This window comes from Dermacentor andersoni, chromosome 4 (assembly GCF_023375885.2).
Source record: "Dermacentor andersoni chromosome 4, qqDerAnde1_hic_scaffold, whole genome shotgun sequence".
In the NCBI taxonomy this organism is placed as follows: domain Eukaryota; kingdom Metazoa; phylum Arthropoda; class Arachnida; order Ixodida; family Ixodidae; genus Dermacentor; species Dermacentor andersoni.
The window spans coordinates 105,477,512-105,504,046 of record NC_092817.1 but is presented as its reverse complement, the minus strand read 5'-3'; the positions used below and the strand labels follow the sequence as shown (position 1 = coordinate 105,504,046).

The following is a 26,535-nucleotide window of genomic DNA, read 5'->3' as shown; positions in this document are numbered from 1 at the left end:
AATGTGAAGTCGTAGACTGAAGGCTGGCAATACCAAGGCGGGAGTGGATTGGGTTTTCGGGCTATCTGAGGCAACGTGTCCCTTATATCTAGTTCTTGGCATCTCTCCTCGAAGTGGAGTGGTCTTATTGCTTGGGGTTTGTTGGTAAATAATCTTCGTGATGGGCACCTTGTAACTATTGGGTAGCAGATGTGTTTCGGTAGCGAACGAATTTTTAGAATGTACGAACATGTAAGCATGGTTCTTCGGTCTGAAAGGGGTCGTTCATTGGTTTCTACATACAGACTGTGTATAGGAGACGTCCTGTATGCACCAGTTGAAAGACGTAAACTTAAATTATGTACTGGGTCAAGGGGGTTCAAATATGACTTCCTTGGTGAGCCATACACTATGGACCCATAGTCTAAGCAGGAGCGTATAACAGAACGGTAAATGTGTAGGAGGCATACCCTATCAAAACCCCAGTGTTTGCATGAAAGAACTTTAAGTAAGTTCAGAGATCGAGATGCTTTCTTTTTCAGCGCGTTGATGTGCGGAAGGAAGGAGAGTTTCTTGTCAAAAAGTAGGCCTAGAAATTTGTGCTCGTTTTGGACAGGTTATTCGGCTTCGTTCAGGTGTAGGGTGGGGTCTGTCTGTACACCTCGTTTGAGTGAAAAGAGAATGACCAGTTTTCTGATGAGAAAAGCGGAAACCATTTCGATCTGCCCATGTTGCTAGTTTATTTATTGTTAGCTGTATTTGTCTTTTGCATGTTGATATGTTTGATGACGTGCAGGCTATCTGAAGATCGTCGATGTATACTGAATACATAATGGATTTTGGGATTATTTTGCCCATGGAATTTATTTTTATCATAAAAAGTGTTGTGCTTAAAATACACCCCTGAGGTATTCCATTTTCTTGAACGAAACTTTTCGACAGAGTTGAGCCTAAGCGCACATGGAACGAACGGTTAGACAAAAAGTCTTTTATGCAGTTCAACATGCTGCCGTGGATGCAAAGATTGGCCAGATCTTTAAGAATCCCGAACCTCCAGGTTGTGTCATATGCCTTCTCTAAATCAAAAAAGACAGCAAGGCAGTGTTGTTTGCATATAAATGCTTCTCGTACTGTGTTTTCAAGACGAACTAGATGGTCATTAGTGGAGGATGCTTTTTAAAACCACATTGATGGATATCGAGCAGCTCACGGGTTTCTAGCACGAAGGTTAATCTAGTATTCAGGACATCTTCAAAGGACTTCGCAGGACAGCTGGTAAGGGCTATGGGCCTATAGCTACAGGAGGAAGTTGGTGGTTTTCCTGGCTTCAAAAATGGAACAATAGCTTTCTTCCATGCTTCAGGTATCTTCCCCGATATCCAAATTTTGTTTTAAAAAAATTTAAAAGGCCTTTTGCGGCATGTTTAGAGAGATGGCCTAGCATTTGGTAATGTATTATATCGTGGCCAGGTGCAGTTTGTTTACCAGAGGACAGTACTCTACGGATTTCTTGAACTTTAATTAAAGTATTGTATGGTTCATTTCTGCTGCCATTTATCGGTAGTCTTTGTTTCTCAGCTGTGTTTTTGAATTTTACAAATGATTCTGTAGAGTGTGATGAACTGGAAGCTGCAGAGAAATATTCGCCCAATATGTCTGCCTGTTCTTCTATGCTTGTCTGAATACCGGGGGCTGTGAGAAGTGGAACTGTGAATGGGGAATAGCTGTTATTTAGCTTTCATAACTTCTCCCACATTTGTTTTGATGTGGTTGAGCTGTTTATAGAGGACACGTAGCTTTGCCATGGATACTTTTCAGCACTGCAGCGGATATATTAAGCTTTCGCTCTCGCTTTTTTAAAACTTATAAATTTTTCTGCCATTGGGTATCTGCGAAATAGTCTCCAAGCTTTGTTTTGTTTCTTAGTTGGAGTCGCAAATAGGTGCCCACTTTATCAGGGAAACCTCCCTGTATTCTCTTGCTCAATGTCACAGCCAGTGTTATGCACAAATACTATTGGACACAGCCCACTCTATTATACATGCTCGTTCAGCTGACACAGCACTTTTCACTTTTGAAGGTGATGCAGAGATATCGAAACCAAGTCGAAGAACATGCCAAGCCACTTGTATAGTACAAACCCAAGACATTCGGCAAGATCCACAACAAGTAACATGCATGCTTTACTTGGAAGCCAATATCCTCAAGATGCTGCCAACTCAACAGACTAGCACATCCTAATAGTAAAATATAGTGGAAAAATATATTCAACACATCATGGATGAAATATATGAATGGGTGTGCTGGTATTGATGCTGAACAGAACAGTGCAAACAGGCAAAAAGAACAAGTCAGTGCTTCATCTTGTCTCATTCTTTCGTTTTCTCTGTCCAATTCAACATTACTGCCACATTAAGCAAGAGAAGACTTGCAAGGGGAGCATATGAAAAAAGCTCCAACCAGCTTTCACACAGACACTAGATACAAAGTACATGTAAATAAACTTTATTTGTCGCAAAATACCTCTAGTACTTTCTTTTTTTAATTTTCCAGTGCAGACCTCACATCCATAAGGTAAGCCAACACAAGCAGTATACCTCAAAACCCTTTGTCACACTACGACATATGCACATAGCTCCTCAATACAGGCTTCATATGCTTATAACTCCGTCAGCAGACACCTACTTATCCCACTGCAAATGTACAAATCCGTTGAGCCTCTCTGAGCCGTGAATACCTTGCTGAAATATGTGAAGACACACCAACTCCAACCAGGAACAACTAGCTTCATTTCAATAACACATTTAGACAAGCATCACAGGGATGCAGATACCTCAAGGCTAGAACTGTAGAAGACAAGCAAGAGTACACCAGCATGTTCACTGAACTTTTTGTACATAACTACAGCTTGCAATTTGTCAGCACAGATGACATACGATTATTGTTCAGTTTTTTTATCGACACTGGCTTTGATGCCAAGAATTGCAACAGTAAAACAATGTGCACTTATATGAGAAAAAGCAAGACCTGCTTTTTTTAACAGAAATAGCACTCAATAAGCAACGGCCATTTGACATCAAAGAAAATACAATTTCCACCACTTGATATTTAAGTTCAGTGTTATGCTTTCAAACTGCAGCAGCTAAGAACTAATTACATACTCTGCAGTGTCCAAAGAGTGACGTACTGCGAGGACCAGTAGCCACGGGGTGACAAACTGGGCACATGCCCACCCCGAAATTTCTGCGTTGGTATGCAGGCCCTGTCCAGCATTCTCCCCCCCCCCCCCCCTTAAAAAAGGTTTCTTACGCCCCTGACAAGGACTAACTCTTCGCTCACATTTGGCTTCCAACAAATCAGCCAGCCAGAGCAGCTTTCAATGGCTGTGGTTTCACTACTAACATGCCCTTTCTGAACATAACATTACACTGGTGTCTTCACATATTTCAGTGAAACTCTCTGGCTCAAAGCAGCTGGACAAAGCAACCAGGATGCAAGGAACAAAACACACACTCGAAGGAACACTGAAAGGTGTGCCTCGAGAAAGAACTTCCCTGTGGTGGCTGTATGCTACAGCAGTTATGCCATACCAAAGGATGCTTGTTGGTGGGGGAGCTCCTTGCCATCATTAATGTGTTACAAGATTAAATTTATAGCCCACTAAATCAACCAAAAAGTCAGAATATTCCTGCGATCTTGGCATGTTGCCCTAGTAGTAGTAGTAAACGACATTACTGGGGTCCTGAGAAGCTAGGTGGGGACCTGCTAGGTAGGTCCCTACCCAGCCATTGGCTAGTCCTATGTCAGAACAGAGAGGCCATGCCTCTCTGCTCGTTCACGGGCCCTATGGACAGCATGTTGACCTAGAAATCAGATTTCCGGCCACCATGAGCTTACGTGGCCAACAAAGTTCTGTACTACTTCACTAGCTGCAGCCACAAAATGTCAAGGATTTTCAGCATTTCTTGCGGAACATGCAGCTCAATCTTTTGCGAGTGATGTAGTACATCAACAAGGAAAAAAAAAAAAGACTGAAATCTTGACAAATGCAACAGTCTGAAGGATGCAGTGCAATAACAGGCATTCAAGTGACATTCAATCTTACTTCCTCCTGCCGTAGGCATCTAACACTATGCAAATTAAGCATACAAGAATCCCCACGATTCAGTGGCAAAGAAAACAAGCCCATACAAAGTAAATTATGCACTCGAATTGAGAAAGAAAATCACATTTGCTTATTTGTTTTACAGCTAATGATGGTTATTAGAACTTTGTAAACTGCACAGCTTGTCCGATTCATGGTGCTAAAAAAACACTGCGAGAAATTTTTTTATAATATGCGCGCTGCATTAAGCTGTCATGGCATCTACTAGCTTACATTCAATAATGCAAAACAAGAATCCTGAGCAAATAACAATGACTTTGCTCCATGGAAGAAATAAGTCACAACTTAGGCAAATAAGACATGCCTGCGAGAACAAAATTTTTCTCAATCTACACTCACAATCAATACTGTGAAGCTGCAGCAAACAAAACTGCACTGCTAAAATTTTGACAAAAGGATCATAGGAAAATAAGAAAGCAACAACCTTTGGACTTGCAAAAGGTAACAAGGTCAAACCCTTGTCTCATATGATGTTAAAATTCATGCGCAAGTCTCATGGAACAAGTGGACAAGTTTAAATGTCGATGACAAAGCAAGAGGGCTACGTTCAAACCATAGGCTCATTGGTGTTCAAATTTTGCACAGCTGCCAATCCACAGTGCATTACATTACTACGCCAAAGGGCAATACTTTCCCATTTCATCCAGTATAAAAATCAGCCGTGTGCTACCTGCAGTGATATGGCACCACAAAAAGAAAGTTATCGTCAAAGTGAAATCAGTGAAAAAGACAGTGGTGCTACCGGTCATTACCGTGGTGAAACATGGTGCATACCATGTTTTGCTGTAATGATACGAATGACTCCACAGTTCCTCTTGGAAAAACCTGCACTTCCTGCTAGGCTTCGTCGCAGATGACACAGATTTGTTCTGGATGATGCAGTCAAGTACTGCATTGAAACATAATAAAAGTGGACCGCAAAATGTTGTTTTCTGAGAGAAATCTGCGCATGAATGGGCAAGCTACTTGGCAAGAATATCTTTTTATACCTGGCTTCTTTATTTACGTAATGCTCCGTACTCCTGCTTTAACATTCAAGGTATTGCTCAGCTCTCTTTTGGTGCCAGCGACCTATGCGAAGTAGGGAAATAGACTCTGGATATTACTCCACACATTTCTTTTACCTTAAATGTGTGAATTGATTTCTATAGAAGGGTTCACTGAGCTGTTTGAATATGACCCAACTTCTAAAAAACGGCACTGTCTTGATGCGAAACACTGTATTGGTCTGTCCGACGGGGGCATAAGTTCCACCACTACATTCTCCCATGTTTATTGCCTCTCCTTGAACTGAAAAAAACCTCAGGCAGCAGTACTTACGCGTACAGTACATCCCACTTATAATGATATACAGTTCCAGCAACAAAGTTCGAGTGCTACATCGTGTGCTTGTGTGCATGCATTCGTATGCAGTGTACGGTTCTGTGATGCAATTACAGTTAAAGTGATTTCATTCCCGAGTTTCTTACTATAACAACACTGTACTTTCAGCAGTATTTGACAAGCACATGACAAGTTCACTGCACAGTTTACAGTTACCACATACTGCAATCAATTTTGTGAATCTTCACAAGCTACTGCAGCTAAGTGCACTGATGACTATTGCCGCTCACACTGTACAAAACCCCTTGAAGTACTCTGCAATACCTCAACAAGAGCTCAGCATATTGTAAGGCGAATCATTTCAATGCTAGTTTATGCTCTGGAAGTTTAATGGTCACAGTTCAAACTGATTCAACAGAGTGAGATGTTCACTGCTGCGATAAAGTGACAAGTAGGGCCAGTCAGTAACCTATAAACAGCCGCACTCGTAGACACCCAAGATGTAGGTTGACATTAAAATTATGCACAGCGCCAAATAACGATGTTATCCTACAAATATTAGACTTCTTATACGGCTAAAAGAAGTTCCCCCACCTGCTAGCCCTACATAAGCACCAGATGCCCTAATTTTCAATAGTTGCATTGCATTTCTTTGAAATCTGATCAACATAAACGCTAACAACACATCGTATCTGCAGCAAAGCTTTCAATATTTAGCACTTCAACGTAACCATCCGTAATGCCATTCGCCATCAAAGCAGTAATAGTTGAGTGCTCAATCGCTTTATTTTTAATTCTCACCCGCAATATGTGAAAGAGGAAATAAAATGACAAGAAAAATGTCCACCACACTCTGTCCCCTCTTACAAGCATCCATTAGTATGCCACACCAAGCTACGCCGCCAAATCTACAAACTCAAGAAAAGACAAACCAAACACACACACACACACACACAAACACTAAAAAATGGAGGATGAAACATTCACTGCTGACTCACATGATTGCGGCAGTTGGTTTTACTAAAGGCTTTTCCACAAAATAAATAGACTTATTGCAACAAACTATAAATTTGCACATAAAAACATGCAATTCCAAAAGGCTTCTTACAGAGAGGACTGGTCGAAAGCTCTTTCAAAAGCTCCCTTCAGCATCCATTCTCTCTTCAAGGCTAGGGAGCCCCCCAGTCAAAACTGACTCTATTACAATAAAAACCATACAATAATTACTGTTGTTTTAAAATCAAAGCTTTTTTTTGTGAACTGCGCCGGGTTTGCATGACCGTCGGTGCTGCGTGGCTGTTCTGTCACCGAATAAACCAACCCATCAAAGCTGAGGGTACGCGCGACATCACCGCTTCTGACCGCCGAGTTCCTGACGCCACAACCAAGTGGCACTCACCTCCGCAGCAGCAGTCGTGCAGGAGAACAAAAAAAAAGAACCAGAAAAACGCCAGGACGCCTCGTGATCTTTATCGTCAACCATTGCATCACCACCACAAGGCGCCCGCCTTCACGCTTCTGCAGCAGCAGCAGCCCTCCACAATGCCCGAGTGAATAAAGCCTTCCATGTCACTTTGTGCGGACATTCAATACACATAAACTTGCGTTTCGACTCTATACACTCGCACAAAGCATCTCTCTATATAGATTCCAACTCGTTGAATCTGCTGCACTTTTTTTCAGCCACTTCTAAAAACCAAGGCCTGTTTGCATAATGTTTCAAATTGTCTACCTTTTCTCTTCAGAACGATTAGGACAGTTTTGGAACAAAAAAGGCAAGTTTCTTTTTTTCAATACACCCGTATCACCAAATGAGGACAATAGTGCTGCAGCAGGTTTACGAGATCGAGAAATTCAGGCTGCCGAGGCCCAAGCCCTCAAAGTGCACAATACGCACGCAAATGAAAGGACACGATAGGAAAAAAAATTTTTTTAGCTTGATGGTTTTATTTTCAAGGGCACCGTTTAATAAAGCAAGCCTTTCTGTGTACTAAACAAAGTAAATTTGGGCAACCTATGTTGCACTAGCCTCAAACAATCTAAGTGGAACTCTGAACGACTTCTTAGTTCCCAAAAAAGCAACACAGACCTGATGATGTTCCCAATCGTTTCTACTACTTACGTTTCTACTAGCTGCTCTTCCATGATTAATGCTTATAAAATGTATGCTGCTTTGCAGGTGAAATAGTGGCTCATAATGACATGATTTAGATAAACTGTAGTAAGCAGAATTTTTTTCAACATAAAAAGGAGAGAAACAAATTTCAAGAACTCGCCTGTCTCTGCACCAGTCTTAAGATGAACCATTTCCCAATTTTTTCATGCCTTCACAACAAAAACGCTCATACACAGCTTGCGGAGTCCCCCCATACTGGAGCTTTGAGGGGACATGGTATGCCCAAACAAATCTGCATTATTTACATGCCCCCTCCCCCCAAAAAAAACCCTAGGAAGCATAGCATGGACCCCAAAAAGCCATCGCTACCTCCCAAGCGAAGTGACAGGCAGACCAAAGTGTAATGCAAACTCCTTGGCAGCCCCTAGCATGGATTTTACAATCTTCACCATTTGACATGCACAGCACGCCACTTTCCATGGCTCTATAACAAACAGCAAAATCGCATGCACTGAAGTTAGAAGTGTGCTGCTGCTGATAGCGGCTGCGGTCAACCCGAGATGACAAAAGCTTGCATGCAGGTTATTGACAATGACTTCGTAGTTGCCCTAGGAGTGCTGTCAGGCAAGGCCCTCTGTATAGTATATAATATATACACGGTGAAGCCAGTTGAAAGGAAGCACCAACTTGGCATGAATTGTTATGTTACAGCATAATCACAAGTTAACTCAGGGCATTTTATTTCCACAAGAAGAGCGAGCACAGCAGTTGTGACCACTGAGCTGATGCCTGTACAACCTAAGAAAGAGGAAAAAAAAAAAAGGCAACGCAAACCACAAGAACGATTCATATGTCCGTACCATCACTTGTCAAATCTCGTGTCGTTCTATATGTCGTTTGCAAACAGCACCACGATAACTACAAGGCTTCAAAAGTACATCTGCATTAATGTGACAAACAAAATCAATGCACTGGGGCTGAAAGAGACACACGTCAAATAACATTGCCATCTAATTACAGCGAACACGCGTTCAATGAACCCCTCAATTACAAGTGATCCATCGCTGGTGACAACGTTGTGGACCATGCAGCGTCTTCAGGGTTTCCTTGTAACACACAATTCTCAAAGCGTCTGGAACCCGAAGAGGGCTTTCGCCAGAAGTCAAACAATAAAAACAAAACCTAATGGCTGTGAGCACGTAAAGGTGATGAATCCATACTGAGTGCAACCGTTGAAGCAGAAGCTGGCTAGGCAAAGAGTACAGCTAGGATGGAGGATGGGATTAGACGGAGATGTTGTGAGACGATGATGTAAACGCGTGCAGGTTTCCCAGCTGGCTCAGACCGTTCTGGATGTGGTTGATGTGTATTTGAACTTTGTTTTGAAAAAGTCTGCAAGGAAGTGGGGAGAAAGAATGTAAGGACATGTTGATCCAAATAACATATTAAAGACACTTATGAAGCTGGTCAGTGCATCGACATGAAAGGGCCATCCTGAAGTGACAACATTTTTTTTTCAGAACAAGCTGGCATTTGAAGGGATACAGCCATGTTTCGTGCTCGCATCCTAAAGCATCAAACCCAGTGCCTTCAACTCTTCTAGCACGCCATTACCCCATGCCATGGTGACCAGTATTACTTCTGACAGCCGCGTGGCGATGAGCTGCCACACTTATTGCAAGTGCCATCTGTGAACATAGGCAGAATGGTCAACAGCTGGAGAGTCGGCTTAAGATGACGATCATCTAGGTGGGTGCCGTGCATGTTCTCTTCCCCACATACAAGGCATACTTCATCATTGCCGTCACTGCTGGAGTGATGGTGCTAAAAGCTCACGTGTGTTAAGCAGCTGAGTCACTAGCAAAGTTCACCACTTGCTCACTGCAGTTGTTAGTACTCACAATTGTTCTTATTGTAATGCGCTGAGTAAAACTAACACCTACAAAGGACACACCCGACACACTAATAGAGTGGTCCTTGTCTCGTGTGTCCTTTCGCAGTTGTTAGTTGCACTCAGTGCATTACAAGATGAACTAACACCAACTAGCCAAATGTTTTGCTATACAGTAGAACCCTGCTGATACATTCCTCATTTATACGTTTTCCCAGGTAAAACGTCACTAAAGCCCAGTCTCAGCAAAAGGCTCATGGACAGCGATGTACTAGAATCCCCTTTCATACACTGTTGTTCTCACAATGTTCCCACATGATACGTTTCAACTTTGGCAATGAATTACAAGAAAATATAAAGTGTACTGTCTACAACTTAAGAACTATAAAAGAAAAACATCCATCACACTAGACACTCTGGCTGTGCACTTCCCCCCACCACCAACTTGCACTTTTCACACTCCACAGCCTTGGCGGTGTGGTCATGGCGGAAATTACAGACACCTTACAGCACACAGTTCGATAATCGGAATCCCTCTGCACAACGGTATGCCAATTAGATCAGAGAATCAAGTAAAAATAGCAATATTCTGTCTTTAGCTCTTTCCTTACCACGGCACTAGACATGGTTTACCGGTGAACGAATTTTTTGAGCGCGCATTTAAAAAAAACCGCTGCACCCCTGGACTCGTGGCGCCATCTCGGTGATTGTATACAAAGTAGAGTTTCCGTTTCTGCACGGTTCACTTTTTTACAGTGCGGCGGCGACTTTTAAAGGGCGCGTGAGCTGAAAGGTTGATGCACACTTGAGCGGCGCGATAGCTTCGACATCCAAAACCGTGCGCGCTCAAAAGATAGCAGTTTCGCTTGATTCCAATGATCCGGCAAGTGATCTTTTAGACTCATTGAGCACAGATGACTCGCACATCGATATCGAGTCGTCGGAGTTCAGCTGAGGTGAGGAACGTGCAGCCGATCAGCTGTGACCCGCAGATGAGTTTCGGATTCGCCGTCCACTTTGTGTATGGATATCTAGAGCCGGTTCAATTGCCCTGTTGGTGTCCAAACTATTATTTTCTTTATTTATAGGGTGTCCATTTCATTTGGGCAAGAGATGCTTCCACCAGCTCAAAGAAGCGTAGAGTTTTGACCCCAGAGAGATCCGCGCATTGACCGCATGATGACGCTCAGTATCAGTCCGAAGCGGCTATCGTTATCATTATTGAGTTATGACTTTCAATTTTGCTGTGATATTCTGCTATTGAGTGTTAACTATATTGTATCTGTCATAAGCTTTGTAGAATTTTTCGCTCTGAAAATATGAGTTAATCATTAGGAAAGCTTGCGGTGAATTTGATTAATTATTTGTGTTTGATAATTTTTATTATGCATTTTGTTATTACTCTTCTTTTTTTTCGAATGTGCTTTTGCAATGTACATTTAGTACATGTGTTTTGGTATATAATGTTGTGCTATCAGTTAATCTTTTCCTTGAAAAAAAAAATCATAAGTAGGACCAATCAAGATCTTGAATATTTCATTATGCGTCTTGTAATATTTTGTAACTCAAAGAGTACTTAATGTATGGGTATAATTTGTATAATGTATGGGTAAATATGGGTAAATAATTTGAAAGCACGTTCATTTACCTTCACTTTTATGTACTGCATGACACTGTAAACTTAGTACCTGCTGCACAAAAAATTCCTAACTAAACTATACAAAACACAGCCAATTTCCCCGTGGTAATGAAAGAGTTAATATGTCGCCAGTGCATCCTAGCAAAGCACCAACTATCAATCTAGTAGTTGCAGATTGCGTCAAAATCTCGGGGCAAGCCAAGCCTTTTTGTTTTGAAAGGTTGCATTGGCTGCATTTACTGTTTGTCATGCGAGTTCTGTGCATCCAGCGTTTTTTCACTGGTGTGTTCAAAAGCGAAAAGCTTTTCAAGAAGTTCCAAGTGGCACCAAATCCACCCATGATGTATGCACTGCACTGATGTGGATGAGGATGATGATTAAGTGGGGGAGGCACCAGACAATGACTGTTGCGAAAAGATTCGTGAGCATTCGGCTATCACAGCTCAATTGACTTCTTTGCCAGGGTATGAAGATATGGTGCAAGCACTGACTATACTCCTGTCTATCTGTAGCAACAGGACGATAATGATAACACGATCAATCATCATATATGCATGCAGCAACGCGATGATAGACTTGAGCCATATTTTTGGACGATTACTTTTGAAGATACTACTTTCAGTTTCGTACCCCTGGACGTATCAATGGGTGAAAGCGACACTGTCACTGTGTCAAGAGTGCCGTCACTCGTAGACATTGACATGTCTGGTGCTAGTCACAAAGAATTTTATGACAGTGAAAGTATGTCACATTTTAGGCTACTTGTGGAATAAGTTACTCATTGGCTGCAGAATCCGATAGTTTGGGCTCTCAATCATTTGAACTTCTAGGCGGCCCTGCCAAGTCCTTATTAGGTGTCAGCGACTGTAAATCCTTTAGAGGCTGAGCCTATTTCCGACTATTTCCTTAGCTCCTTTAAAACAGCATTTAAGTCATCAGCTAACCTTCCTAGCCTTGCTCTTTGCCGTAAAGTAGCCCGTCTTTCCGTATAGCACAAATATTTTCATGTCTTCGCGGACTCCCAACATTATATATACCAGCCTTCCACTGCTCTAACCACACCAACCACGACAAGGCATATATCTTCCTCCAGCTTGTACTATTGCCTACCTTTCTTTTTGTTTTTTCTGGCTGTGGACATATTGGGGTAGGCTTAGAATTGGGGATGGTCTAAATTTGAATAAGTACGGTAGATGAAAAAGAGATTTATCAAAACTCACCCGACATTACTTTGGCTCACGCTGTTCTGAACGTCCACCATGGCTTCACTGAGTGATTTCAACTCAAACGAGTTCAGGTCCCCTTGGGAAAGGTTCTGCAAGTAGAAGATCCAGAACTGCCTTCAAGTCTGCAAGGGTCACGCAACTGTCTCTGGTGCATAATACGTACAAAATGTTCCACATTCCATTATATATTTTCTCCATGCACAGCACGGACGTCAAACCTGAGGAATGTGGATGTTTAAAACTTCAGATGAGATTTAAGAAGCGCCCTTCTATTACCAGTGGGTATTCAATTAGTGAACTTGCATTCAGTATTCTTTTTGAAATTTCAACGTAAATCAAACATTTCAAAATGCATTTGAAAGCCATTTTTTTTTTTGTCAGCATGGTTCATCTACACAGGCATAGCAGCATGGCATCACTCTGCACACGAAGGAAGGAAGAGGACTAGAAGGGGTATCATGTAACAATTATGAATCCTATCATAAAACATGTAAAGGAACGGCTCATGAAAAGTAGACCCTCACCGTATGATAGGCAAGCGGTAATTTTTGGCCGAGGGTGTGGAGAGTAAAAGCAGAGAGTGGGCAGCGACATCAACCGTGCTGTGCGTGTAACATAAAGGTGCAATGAACCAAACAATTCCTTGTAACGTCTGGCAACCTAGTGTGCTGTCCAGGACACTGTCAAATTCTGCCACATTGTCAAATTCTGTAATGGTGGCATTTTGAGCCAATCAGAGAGGCCGTAGCAGCCCTCTGGGCCAACCAGAGCTGACAAGATCGCAAGTATTGACAATATGGCAGAAAAGCATCCTCAGAGGGCCTATTTCCCAAGACTCAAAGTGCATCTCTTGACATGTGTCGCCACTACTACCGAAGAAATAAACGCAGTACCACTGTAAATGTTGCCTAAAATATACACTACAGAATAACCCACTTATACAAATATCTAACTGCAAAGATTATCACATTATTATAACGGATAATTTTTATAACTGGGTTGTATAAAGCAAGCAGACGAGATAAACATTAAAACATCTTGCTTGGACAGAAAGAAGCACAGTCGAACCCACTTACAGCATCATTACATTTAACAATAGTAGGATGCAACAATGAGCAGCTGCCCTGCCCCTAACTCCTGTGTGTGTTCTATGGTATGACAAACTACTTACTACAATGTTCCCATGCCGAATTATTATTGGTTATAACAATTAAATCTGCCTACTGGGTGTCGTGCCAAGAAAAAGAAGAAACGCGAAATACAGAAAAAAAAAAAAAAAATTTGGAGGACACTTAAACTTCGCCTTTAAGAGCGGAACACGATAGCATTCAAAGATCCCCGAGTACTCTTCATGCTTCCTGGCAACTGCAGCTTTAACTGTAAAGTTTACTGGGAAACGCTGGCGGCGAATGCTATGCACGAAGGTGAGGTTTATGGTTCATTTTTTGATGGTGTGCAAGGAACCGAGGGGGCTGCATCGCTCCTACTAAGATGTACCTCAAATGGCAGCTGGAAAACACTATCGCGTTAAAAGGGGTCTGTGCTTGAGTTTCTGCACAACAGAATTATGTTTTCTCATGTATTAAAATTACAATCTGACTATCATGTCCGCAGGTTGTGTGTAAGTCGTACTTCAAGATTTTTCTGACGCATTTTACTTTGAGAAATTCAATTAGTTCCGTAACTTTTTTGCGCTACTTGGAGGGCTTGCACAGTTGGGTATTTGTCGCTTGGAATGATTATTCCCGAAACGACGGTCGACGCTGGATGCGAGTTGTCGACACTGGATTTTCTGCGACACCGCGCCCTTAACGCTATCCCTTTATAAAGCACGAGCTGCTTCCCCACAGCCACCTTTGTGCCGCGCACCCTCACCTCAGTTGCTGCTGTCTGGTCTACTTTCCACCCCTCACAAGTCAGCGAGAGGGTGGTAGGGAGACCGAAAGAGAGACTGGAGAGAGGCGCACGAGGCCATTGATGACATGTGATAAATCCGTGCCGTGCAGGGTGTGATGAAGCAGCCAGTGCTTCTTTTTTTTTTTTCGAAGCAATGCGACGAAGTCATGCCATGTGCGCGGCACAAGTGGTTAGCATTTTTTGAGGATTATACATTCTTTTTCCTTCCGACGCACACACCTAGCGGCTAGATTTAATTGTTATAACTGATAACGCGGCGTGGGAGCACTGTAGTAAGCGGTTTCCTTTACTACAGAACGTATACAATAGTTGACAGTGCATTGGCTGCTTATTGTTATATCCGATATATTGCACAAACCGGAATTGTTATAAGTGGGTTCAACTCATGTTTTATTATTATTATTTTTCCAAACAAGGAAAAATATCTGGTACTTTCGCACGACTGTGCAAAATCAATCTGCAATTAATGCTTTAGCAGGGGACACAAAGGCACACATGGCGGCAGAACTGACAACTCGTGCATGTACGTCAGCATAACGACCTGCTACTGAGCGAAACCGACGCCACTTCACTGAAATGCCGTACCTGCGACTGCGCAGTGCCGATTGTCCCGTGCGATTTGTGTGCACTGGGTCACCTACTAAGCGCATGTCATTACTGTGCCGGTATGCTTGCTCTATTGAATGTGCACATTCGCTGGTAGACTGCAGCATCTGTGCAATCGGCTTTCTTTTGCCTGCACCGCTCTCGGCCATGTAGCGTGTACCTCATTGAATCAACGCAGTGGGCTGCTTTTGTTTCTGCAAATGACGCGCGCTTGAAGTGGTCCCACTCAAAGACGCAGCAAAGGATGGAGGCACATTCGGGTTCGTCATCATCATAAGCCTATTTTTATGTCCACTGCAGGACGAAGGGTTCCCCCAGTGATCTCCAATTACTCCTGCCTTGAGCCAGGCTGGTTCCAACTTGCAACTGCAAATTTACTTATTTCATCAACCCACCTAATTTACTGCCACCCTCAACCGAGCTTCCCTTCCCTTGACACCTATTCAGTAACTCTAATGGTCTACTGGTTATGTGCCCTATGCATTACATGGCTTGCAAAGATCCACTTTATTGCAATAGCAATTACGGTAGAACCTCGTTGATATGCTCCCGTAACGTAAGTTTTCCCAGCGCCAATGTTTGCAATCGAGAACATAAAAAATGATCCAATAGAGTTACGCTCATTTTTTGCCGGTTCATACGTTCCCGGAAAACACGATCCATCCCATGTGAACAAGAAAATGTGCGAGACGCGCGCGATTGAGAACAGTATATAGCAACCTGCCACAGCAACTTCACCGCAATACTTGCCCACCCATCTCACGTGAAAATGCAGGCACGCACTCGGTTTCTCATTTCAGTACCAGCAAATCTTCTCCGGGGTCGTCGGACGCCACATTCACAGCTATCACTGCCAATCCTATTGCGATAAGCACCGTCACTTATCAGTTCTATAGCGCGTGCTGTGTAATGCCATTGGTAGCGTACTGCACGCTTTTAGCAGGCGATAATCCAACTGCACAGCCTTTCCCTGCTGCAGGCAGCGCGATGTGGGCATCACGTTTCGCTTTGGCGGTATCCTCCGTTGCCCACCAGCTCAATTTCGTTTTGGTTTCTTGTCGCCCTCTTAAAACCAAAGCACCACCAGAGCACCACCAGCTCGACGCGTGTCAGCGTCTCACGCCACAACAATCCGCGCAAGGCTTTGCATTTAGTAGATGTTAACGATAGTTGAGTCTGTAAATTCTTTAAGTTACTTTGGATAGTACATTTACCCGATTAGTAAGTTTTTTTCCAAAACGTATGAATGAGGTTCTACCATATATGGACACATCAAACGCACTTGTGCCGCCCCTGCCCCCATGAAGTTCTGTATAAAGCAGGCGTACACGAATATCAAAATTCTCGAATCCGAATCGAATACGAATATCTAGCTTCGAATATCAAATTGAATAATCAAAGACAGAAGCTTCTTACACTAATAAACTTTTGTTTCACCATATATTTATGTTGAAAACAATGTATTACGTATGAGAACAAAATGTGTGATTTCACAAAAATATCAATATCTACAAAAGAGAGACTGTTATGACAGACTACTGAGACCAGCTTTTCAAATCACAAATGTATTACACATAAAATTTTGCAGTTTAAACAAGTGGCAACAAACATTAAAAGTTGTCATGCAGAAAGATTTGTTCTACGTGGTCAGGAAGCAGGCGCTCCCTTTTGGCAGACACAACTTCCCCTGCCACAGAAAATGTGCTTTCACTTGCAACCTAAGTGGCTGGTATTGCCAGTTATTTAAGGCAAAGCTTGACTAGACTGGGGTAACTGAAGAAGCCCACAGTCTGCCACCAGCTACGTGGATCACTGTCTTTTTCTTAGTAATGCCTCCTCGGAACATGCAGCAATTTCCTATTCTGACGAAGAAAGTTTTCCATTTCCCGCATGGCTACCTGCAAGATTATCAAAAGCACCCCCAACATCACAGGAGGGCTGTGCAGACTGCTTTGGCTCTTGCTTTCTAGCTTCCAAGTTGGTCATGTCCCAGGCAGGACATAAGGCCAGATCTTGAAGCACCAGATCTTTTAACCCCATTATCTTCTGTTTGTTGGTTTTGAATGTCGTATTCACTCGCACAATGGTCGCACTTTCTTGTCAGAAAAATTGACGCAAATTCAGGGGTGCGATCACTACGCGGGTTAAATTTCCAGTGAAAAGAAAAAAAAATTTTTTTTCATCTCGCGTTTGCTGCGGGATGCGGGTGTCCTGCGTTGGTGCGGGACACCAAAACAGAAATGGCGGCCGGCGGAGCAAGCCGAACGCACCAAACGCAATTTTTTTTCTTCTCGTGAGTACATTATGTGCATTAAAACAGTTTCTTCCGTATCAGTAATGAATAATATGTATAGTTAATATCGGCAAGTTTGAGGCAATAACTTAGCCATGTCCACTTTGAGGGGACAGAAACAGATGGGCGCACTTAGCTGCTAGTGACATAGAAACATATGGCCGGCATGCTGCGGAAACTGTGGCATCTGTCTTCACTACTATCCTTATACAGCACGTTTCCGCTAAGGGTGGACGAATATCTTAGCTGTGTTACAAGCGTCGGCGTATGAATAGGGTACACTTCTAACGTATCGGTGTAAACGTGGCTACTATCGTTGCCGCTCGCGATTTGTTGTGTGCCCACGAGTGCAGATGAGAAAAATCGAAAGGAGCCTTTTTTGTTGTTGTTGACCACAACCATTATAAAGCCTATCCATAATAAAGGCAAGTTTGGTTGTACCTCTTTTTGTCATGGAAGTGCGGAAAGTTATGAAAGTAATGAAATGAGGCATCTACTTAAGAATGTTTGGTGCGTGCAGACCGCTTGGTTTGTCTTCAACAGTCGTTTGCGTAGCATTCGACAGATGGTTAGCGTGATCATTATTAGCTAGACTAGGCACACGACATATCACTGCAGCAAGTTCGGGGTGCGATCATTACACGGGAAATAAAAAAAATCAGTATTCAGTAAATTTGGCATAATCACATAATTGAATCCCTTCGAATATTCGACGATATCCGAATATTTGAAACCTTTAGAATATTTGAAATTTTTGAATATAGTTATCGAAGCGAATACGAATATTACAGATTTAATATTCGCACATCCCTAGTATGAAGTCGAAAAGCAATAAAACTGTCGCCACGCTCCGTATGCTGTATGTGCGAGTGAAAGTGTGTGAGGGTGAGCCCGTGATTGCGGCTCAATCTCGCGCACAAAAGTGACGAAAGCGGCGAGAAAGCATGCCATTTTCCATCGCATGAAAACCTCCAGGGGGAGGGTAGGGACGGAGGGGGGACATTTTACTCCAGGCAGCCCAGGTGGCGGCATGCGCCCGCCCCGGCCACTGTATCTTGAAAGCCATCTGCAACAGGGACAGAGTCCGTCGCACATCATATTTTCGCGGCTTAAGGGGGGAGGCTACCCTGGAAACCGAACTTCCTTATTCTTTAAGATATCCGGATGAAACTTTCAGGGTACGTTCACACCACCGAACTATGAGGAACAGCAAAGTTTCATGAAGATGTGTTAATTAGTTCCAGAGGTATTGAGGTCTAACTAGGTGGTTCATGTGCATGCCTGAGGAAGAGCCTGGAGAAATGCCAGGACATCGTAGGAAGCTGAAATTCACTGTGATGATCCCTTGATAAATATCCCAGGGAGTTACAAAGCCCTTTTCTTTAATTTCCCTTCCAAAAAATTTTAACATAACCTTGAATTTGATGTAGCCAGTAATGATCCCATTCATCAAAATATTGCACATTATAAATTAACTGCACCAGCTTTCAAAAAAAGAAGCTTGTTACCCCCTTGCAAGGTCATTCAGGAACAGAATAAAAAAAACGGCATACAAATCTGAAGAGCGGTTCTTGAGATATCGCCTTAGCCTGCACCACTACTAGCGAAAAAATCCATTCCAAGAAAACAGGCCTTAAAGTTGAACACGTGTTTTTTATTGGAAAGCTCCTGCGGAGCTTCCAATTAGCTCTTACGGCTTCAGGCACACTCAACATGTTGGATTTTCGACTGGCCACAGCCGACAGCGCAGTTCCGCTGCTGAAAGCGTCTACACAGTTGGCACTCGCTGCGGAAGATCGGAAGTTCGATGCTCCTACAAGTCGCATATCGCGCTTCCGCGCACCGAACATCTGCGCTGTTTCGTTGCCGGCATCGCATGCAGCAAAGAACTAGAGAGAGAGAGAAAAAAAAAAAAGAAAGCAGAGAAAATAATCTAAAATATAGCGCAAGGCGATGAGCAGCTCGCAAGCAGGCGTCTGTTGAGGCGGACGGAGCAAGGGGCAACAACGACGCGAGCGCGGCGGGCGCGGCATCGAAGGAAGCAGCCGCCGCCACCGCTGCCGTCCGTGCAGCAGCCAATGGCAGGCGCGCATTAGCCTGCGGAATTTGAATGCGCTGCTTCGGTCAATCAGCGCTCCGCATCGCATCGCGGGAAAACGCCAATAGCGCCTCAACTGCGCTGACGATGCCATTTTGCAAGGCGGCTAAACAGAGAAAAAGAAATCACGGCCAAAACGACACCAAGATGGCGCAGGCAGGCCACATGGTCCAAGAATGGCACGCGTGCAAAGTTTGACTTCATTTCGGCATTTGCGTGTGTTTTGTGGGCTGCGGTAACCTCGAAAGTAGCGTTTTTTTACTTTGCAGTTGAATTAGGTGCTGATAATTACAGAACAGGTAGTTTATGAGACATACAACCCAATAATATTGTTTTTCAAAATTCGACTTTTTCGCAATTTTTCGTTTTTCGAGGGCCGCGTCCCCCCTTAACTTTATGTTGATGCAAGACGCAGCACAGATCAATTTGCTCGCTGCTGCGCTTCCTCACTCTAGCATTACGACAGTGAGTTTCCGCGGTCATCAAGTGAAATGCACATGTTCATGTTTGCTTGTGTGCGCGTGACACCATGCTTGTTAATTTAGTTAGCATTCCTATGTTTAGAAGTTTATACTGCCGATAAAGCTACTCCACTTTGTATAGCTAGTGGTCCACTAATTTGCTATCACACTCAATGTTTCGCCTTTCGGGTGAAACTAATTCTTTTGTTCTCTTAATGTCAACTAGAATATCGGTTACCCCATTTGATCTCTGATCCACATCACTCTCTTCCTGTCTCTTAACGTTATGCCTATAATTTTTCGTTGCATCTCTCGTTGCATCGTCTTTAACTTGTCCTCGAACTTCTTTGTAAACCTCCCAGTTTCTGCCCCATATGTTAGCACGAGCAGAATGCAATGATTGTCACTTTTCTTTTCAACCACACTGGTTAGCTCCCAGTCAGCATTTGGTAATGCTGACTGGGAGCTAACCAGCATTTGGTAATGCTTGTCCCGTGCACTCCAACCTATTTCTATTCTACTGCGAATTCCCTTCTTATGATCAGGGTCTCCTGTGAGTAATTGGCCTAAATAAACATACTCCTGCAAGACTCTAGAGGTTGACTGGCGATCATGAATTCTTGCTCCCTTGCCAGGCTGTTAAACAGAACCTTTGTCTTCTGCACGTTATTCCTCAGCTCGACTCTTACAGTTTCTCAGATAAGGTCCTCAGTCATTTGTTGCATTTCATCCCCAGTGTTGATGAACAGGACAATGACGTCTGCAAACCGAAGGTTGCTGAGATATTCGGTAATGATCTTCACTTCTAAGCCTTGCCAGTCTAATAGCTTCACTAATCCTTCCAAGCATACAGGGAATAACATTGGAGAGATTGTATCTCCTTGCCTGAGCCCTTTCTTGATAGGTAATTTGATATGTTCCTTGTGGAGAGACAAAGTAGTTGTGGAATCTCGGGGAAACGTATTGTGTATGCCTCCTGCACACCTTAATTATACAAAGCCTCCATGACTGCTGGTATGTCTACTGAGTCAAATGCCTTTTCATAATGTATGAAACCTATATAATGAGGTTGCAGATTTCTTGATGACATGGACATGATCAACTGTAGAATATCCCTTCCTGAAGCCAGCCTGCTCTCTTGGTTGATTGAAGCCAAACGTTGCCTTAATTCTACTGGCAATTATCTTGGTGAATATTTTATACATACTGAAAGCAAGCTAATGGACCTATAATTCTTCAATTATTTAATGTCTCCCTTCTTAAAGGTTAGTACGTTGTTGGTATTTTTCCTGCTCTCTGGAGCACTTCAAGTCGTGAGGAATTGTGTATAAAAGGCCACAAGCTTTTCAAGCATAATAAAATTGACTGTTATTCCATCTTCTCCTGATGCTATTTCCAGGGACATGTCTTGTAAAGCCTTTCTAACTTCAATTCTAGTTACAAAAGAAGCCTCTGTAGCCTGTTCATCACTACTTCCAGTTAAGGTTGCGTGGCTACTCTGGGTGCTGTGCAGGTCAGCATAGAATTCTTCTGCTGCTTTTACTATGTCATCAAAATTTGTGATGACTTTACCCTGCTTATCTTTCACTGCACACATCTTGCCCTATCCTATGCCAAGTTTTTTTCTCACTGACTTATTTTATTGCTTCCTCAATCTTTATATCATTGTAGTTTCAAATGTTGATTACATTGTTTATCAGCTTTGCAGTTCAGCAGATTCTATGTAATCTTTAGTTAGACGGTTTTATGCTTTGTCATTTCTTTATTAAGTCCTTTGTTACTTGGCACAGCTTCTGGGTGTAAGCCTGCAGTACGCTTACAACGGCACTATGCCACATGTGCTGCCTGGCCCGGAGAAAGGAAATAAACTCCACGCAGCTGAGCAGATAACTGAAGATGCTTGTCACCATAGGTTTGGCACAGAGAAGTCATACTGGCGTGCCACTTGTTGGTTATATTCTTTTCTAAGGCTGCCATCACATCCCCGTATATTTCCGATGCTGATCCACATGGGCATTACCGCTATCGCACCGAAGCCGTAACATTGGTAGGCTGATTTCTCCGCTTTCCAAAAAGGTGGATATCTTTTGCAGCACTACGTGGAAAAATTTTTTTGTCACTTATGGAATAGAGTCACTTGTTTTTTGGCAAATCACATATTCGAGACTCCCAATTAGACTTTTAGGCAGTCCCCGTTGAGTCTGAATTATCGGTTGGCAACTTAATGAGGTTGGACGGTACCATCAGCATAAATTAAAATGCCAGCATGAACGGACACCTATTATGCTTAATTACATGGAAGTATAAGGTGTAATTACTTTGTAGCCAGTTTTTAAGCATGCAGTAGTCTCGAACGTGTTCTGGCACATGAATTAAGCCCCTGTCACAAATGCAGATGACCCTATAAACAAAATAACATGTTGGAGTAATTTGGGAGTTGTTCACGTTTTAATCCATACTGATAGTACATTCGAGATGCCTATTGGAAGAAATTTGAAGCTTGTCCACACAGCTTCGCAGGAGACTGCAACACATACCTTGACCTGCAGCATGAGGGAGGTGAGCTTGGCTACCAGGTCTAGCGCTTGCTGTGCCACGCTCCCCTCCGATTGGGACGAAGGGGAAGCGTTAGAGGAGGAGGAGGAGGCCGACAGGGTGGCCGCCATGCTGCCTCCTGGGGCAGCACATTGCTGCATCAGTTCACGGGCCTCATTAAGGCACTTGCTGCGGATCGCCTGCGGCTGCATGTCGAACTGCAGGCCCTGCTCGGGAGCCAGCTGGAAGAGAGAGGGAAAGGCGTCAAGAGTTAAAATGTGATGGAAAGTCAATGCTGTGTTCATAACGTAATGAGAAATTCACTAAATTAAGGGAGCTTCTAGTCGCCTAAACAAGACCGCTGCCTTCTTGGAGTCTTCAATCATCAATCAAGCTTATTATTATACATAAATGTGTTCACAATCCAGTAGAACACAGCTGATACGTTTCTCAAGAGACTGCAAAAAGGAAGAATGGAACAGCCAGCAAAGTGTAGCATTAAGGAAGACCACAAATCACCACAGCGACATCAGAAACAGCTTCGAATTCCTGCCAGTGCACTTATTATACATCTCAATGCTCGAACTGCGACCAGAGATGGCGTGTGCATGTGCGTATAATTAAGGGACACATACTACTGTATTAATTTGCCTAATGATCGCATTGTTTGGTCAGAAAAATTGATGCAAATTCAGGAGTGCAATCATTACGCAGTTAAATTTCCCACGAAAAGAAAAACATTTTTCATCCCGCATTTCCTGTGGGATGCAGGTGTCCCGCGTTGGTGCGGGACACCAAAACAAGAATGGCGGGCGGCAGAGCAAGCCGAATGCACCGAACACGTTTTTTTTTTTCGCGTGAGTACATTACGTGCACTGAAACAGTTTCTTCCGTATCGGTATTGAATAATATCGGCAAGTTTGTGGCAATAATGTAGCCATGTCCACTTTGAGGGGACAGAAACAGATGGGCACGCTTAGCTGCCAGTAACATAGAAACACATGACCGACATGCTGCGAAAACTGCTGCATCTGTCTTGACTACCATCCTAATACGGTATGCTTCCGCTATAGATGGGCGAATATCTCAGCTGTGTTACAAGCGTTGGAGTATGAATAGGGTGCACTCCTAACGTATCAGTATAAACGTGGCTACTATCGTTTCCGCTTGCGATTTGTTGCATGCCCACGAGTGCAGACGAGAAGAATCGAAAGGCGCCCTTTATGTTGTTGTTGACCAAAACCATTATGAAGCATACAAATTATAAAGGCAAGTCTGGTTGTACCTCTTTTTGTCATGGAAGTGCGGAAAGTGATGAAAGTAATGAAATGAGGCATCTACTTAAAGATGGTTGGCGCATGCAGACCGCTTGGTTTGTCTTGAAGAGTCGTTCGCATAGCATTCGACAAATGGTAAATGCGATCATTATTAGCTAGACTTGGTACACGACATATCGCTGCGGCAAGTTTGGGACGCGATCATTGCACGGGAAATAAAAGAAATCTAATTTTGACGACAAAATTCAGGGGTGCGATCATTATGCGCGTGCGATCATTATACGAGTAAATACGGTATGTTTCGTGACAGTGGTCGCTTCCCTCTTTTAACATGCTTCATGGCATAGCACGGCTGTATTGCGGCGAAGCTAAATTTATTGAAGCAGCAAAACGTGCAGTCGGATACGTCCGAATTAACGAGCGTTTGAAAACATTAAGTAATGCATACGTCTCCTGGAACACCAGAGGAAGAGTCCAAATTATTTGATTTTATGAATTAACGAGGTTTTACTGTTTAGGTGGATGAAGCTTACTTTTTCACCCTTTTCACCACCCACAAATCTTGCTTCGTATTATGTATATGCAGGCCTGTATAATACAGTCGCCGACCAACCACTCGGAAACATAATAATGCGGACATGCTTAGTAATCGGACAGCTTCGCAGCACTGTCAATGGCCCCATAGACTTAACGTGTAAAGGCAATCAACATTTCGGACAGCCGCCAGCTCTACATTCGATTATATAGACTCCGTCAGGGGCTGTTGCATACGCTAATGCTGCTGCCATTATTTCCCCTGGCAACCTCGACGAGACATCAAGTATGGCCTCAAAGATTATCAGCTAGATGGTAATCTCTGAGACCTCGCCTTGATCGCCACTCTACGCCTCTGACCTTTAACTGCAGCTGCTGATCTTGGAGGCTTTGCCTGAATTGTGAGGTTGCATCAACATCGCGATCATCGCATCCTTTTCCGGCACCGCCGCGCATGGCCCACTATTGCCATCTTGTTTGTAGAGTTTGCCTTGCACACCAGACCAATGTTACTAGACTAGCTTCAGTTGTAAAACTCTCTGCCCACGTGCCTACAGCCGCTGTTGCCACTTCTGTGACAGCCGCCAGATGGCAGCGCCGTTCCATCAAGCTCCACTGCAGACGCCTCGCCGCAGCCTTGAGCTCGTGCGGACAGGCACTTTGCGCGTGTTTTACCCTCGCTGGCATTCTCTCTTGTCCGAATTAGTGATACCATGAGAAAGCGGTATACACCTACAGCAAAAAGATTTATCACACCAGTTGGTTCATACTGAAAGAAGGGTAAACTGCACGAAAGGAAGAAACGCATACAGCGAAGCGCAGAAGCTGCGTTTTTAAATGTTATGTGTTTCTTCCTGTTGTCTTAACGTTTTGCACAGTTTAGACTCGGGAGCCTGAAGATCTGGCCAAAGTGCATGATTGTAGGATGATCTTCATCCCCACCGAAGCTTCTCACCACGCCAAAGAAGCGCTACAAAAAGAAAGATGAGGTCAGTCTTTGAACACACAAGCCACAAAAAAAAAAAAAAAGGTCAGCTCTTTCACTCTGTGAAGATGGTTAACCAGCGAAGCTGAAACGTGCGGCCCCTGTGTTTATCACTGGGTTAATCCCGAGGGTTCATTAAAGTATTTCTCAATTATGAGGTTACACGCACAATCGGCTGCGACGGAGAGAACGACGATACTGACGGTATGCCCGCAGTCCACCGTTGTCACTTGCATTCGATGTCTCGAGTTTGCTCGGCGGCGTGGTTAGCAGCCTTCAAACAATGGCTCATACCCCATAAACGGCCTCCCCATTACGACGACAGAAGAGAAGTGAAATTCTACGCTCGAATGATGAACGGCAGCGCAGCCAGCTGTGGAAGACAACAACTACGACGAATGCGGGAGCAGTGGCACGAGCACGTGCCGTGAATTTCGCAGAGAGTTCCCGGTCGGCACGAGGAATCACTCCGTTCCACTCTGAGCGAAGCGTCGCATTGCTGGGAGCACAGAAGAAGTGGCGCGCCTAACTGTCGACATCGTTCTGATAGCCACCTATGCAGCCAAGTACGCAGCATGTCGGCATTGTCTGCTGATATTCTTAACAAACTCGGCGAAGGCTACAGTTTCGTGGATGACATGCTTTCTGAAATTCGCCGTCAACAACGAACAACAGAATACACCAACTCTGCAGCACATGCTTAGTCCAGCCTGCCCGCGTAGCCGGCTAGTGAGGAAGTGAAGCTGGGCGCGACTGCAGCGCCACGAAGGCGGCGGTTCCGTGCAACGGCGCCGAGTTTGAAAACTGAAGCTAGTCTAGTAACGTTGCATGAGACAGCGCTCTGCTGGCTCCAACAAGTCTTTCTCGTGAAGTTCTAGATAGGCCGCGTCAAATGGTACCAACGGTGCCCTCGCAGTCCGACTCCAAATGAATCTAGAGTCGCAATCCGAATGGGCCCAACTCCACGACTGAAGAGGCTGAGCTGCCACCTACCACAACAAACTCAAACGTGGACGTCAATGATGACCTGCTTGGCTGCGGTGTGCCGACTCCTGCCGCCGTTAGATTTGAACACTTTGCAGAAGTCGACAGCACGTTTTCGTCATGTGCCGAAATGAATGATGACCAAATAATTGAGCAAGTTCTCCCACCGTCAAACAGCTACTCTGACTCAGATGATGATGTGCCATGTGCTCCGGAGCCTTCCACATGCGGATCTGACTCGAGCCTTTGCAGTCCTAGCATTGGCGTACAGCAAAACTCAAAACTGGAAGAAATACAGGCAGACTGGGTTGCACATACGCGGAAGTGCATGCAGCAACGCATCGACCACTTGTTCCATGCACAGGGGCCTTAAAACGTACATAAAGTGACCTCTTTTAGATACATTTTTTTTCCGGACATTCGATAGTTCGGACTTATTTACATTCACCATGGAGTCCGAATTATCGGTCGTCAACTGTATGCGGGTTTTCATGGCACATCCTATT

The 26,535-nt window shown here is 43.8% G+C and overlaps 1 protein-coding gene across 2 annotated transcripts in view; it reads right to left on the bottom strand.

Annotated features, from left to right (window-relative positions):
* Window positions 1-2,468: 2,468 nt before the first annotated feature.
* Window positions 2,469-26,535, bottom strand: part of LOC126536556 (protein lin-9 homolog) — an 85,030-nt gene continuing 60,963 nt past the window's right edge. For both annotated transcript variants that reach the window (XM_050183570.3, XM_050183571.3), the window contains exons 14-16: window positions 22,252-22,491; window positions 12,334-12,428; window positions 2,469-8,975 (exon numbers count right to left, since the gene is read on the bottom strand). In XM_050183570.3, coding sequence (XP_050039527.1) covers window positions 8,867-8,975; window positions 12,334-12,428; window positions 22,252-22,491 — 444 coding nt within the window. In that variant the 3' untranslated portion in view covers window positions 2,469-8,866. The remainder of the gene's footprint in view (window positions 8,976-12,333; window positions 12,429-22,251; window positions 22,492-26,535) is intronic.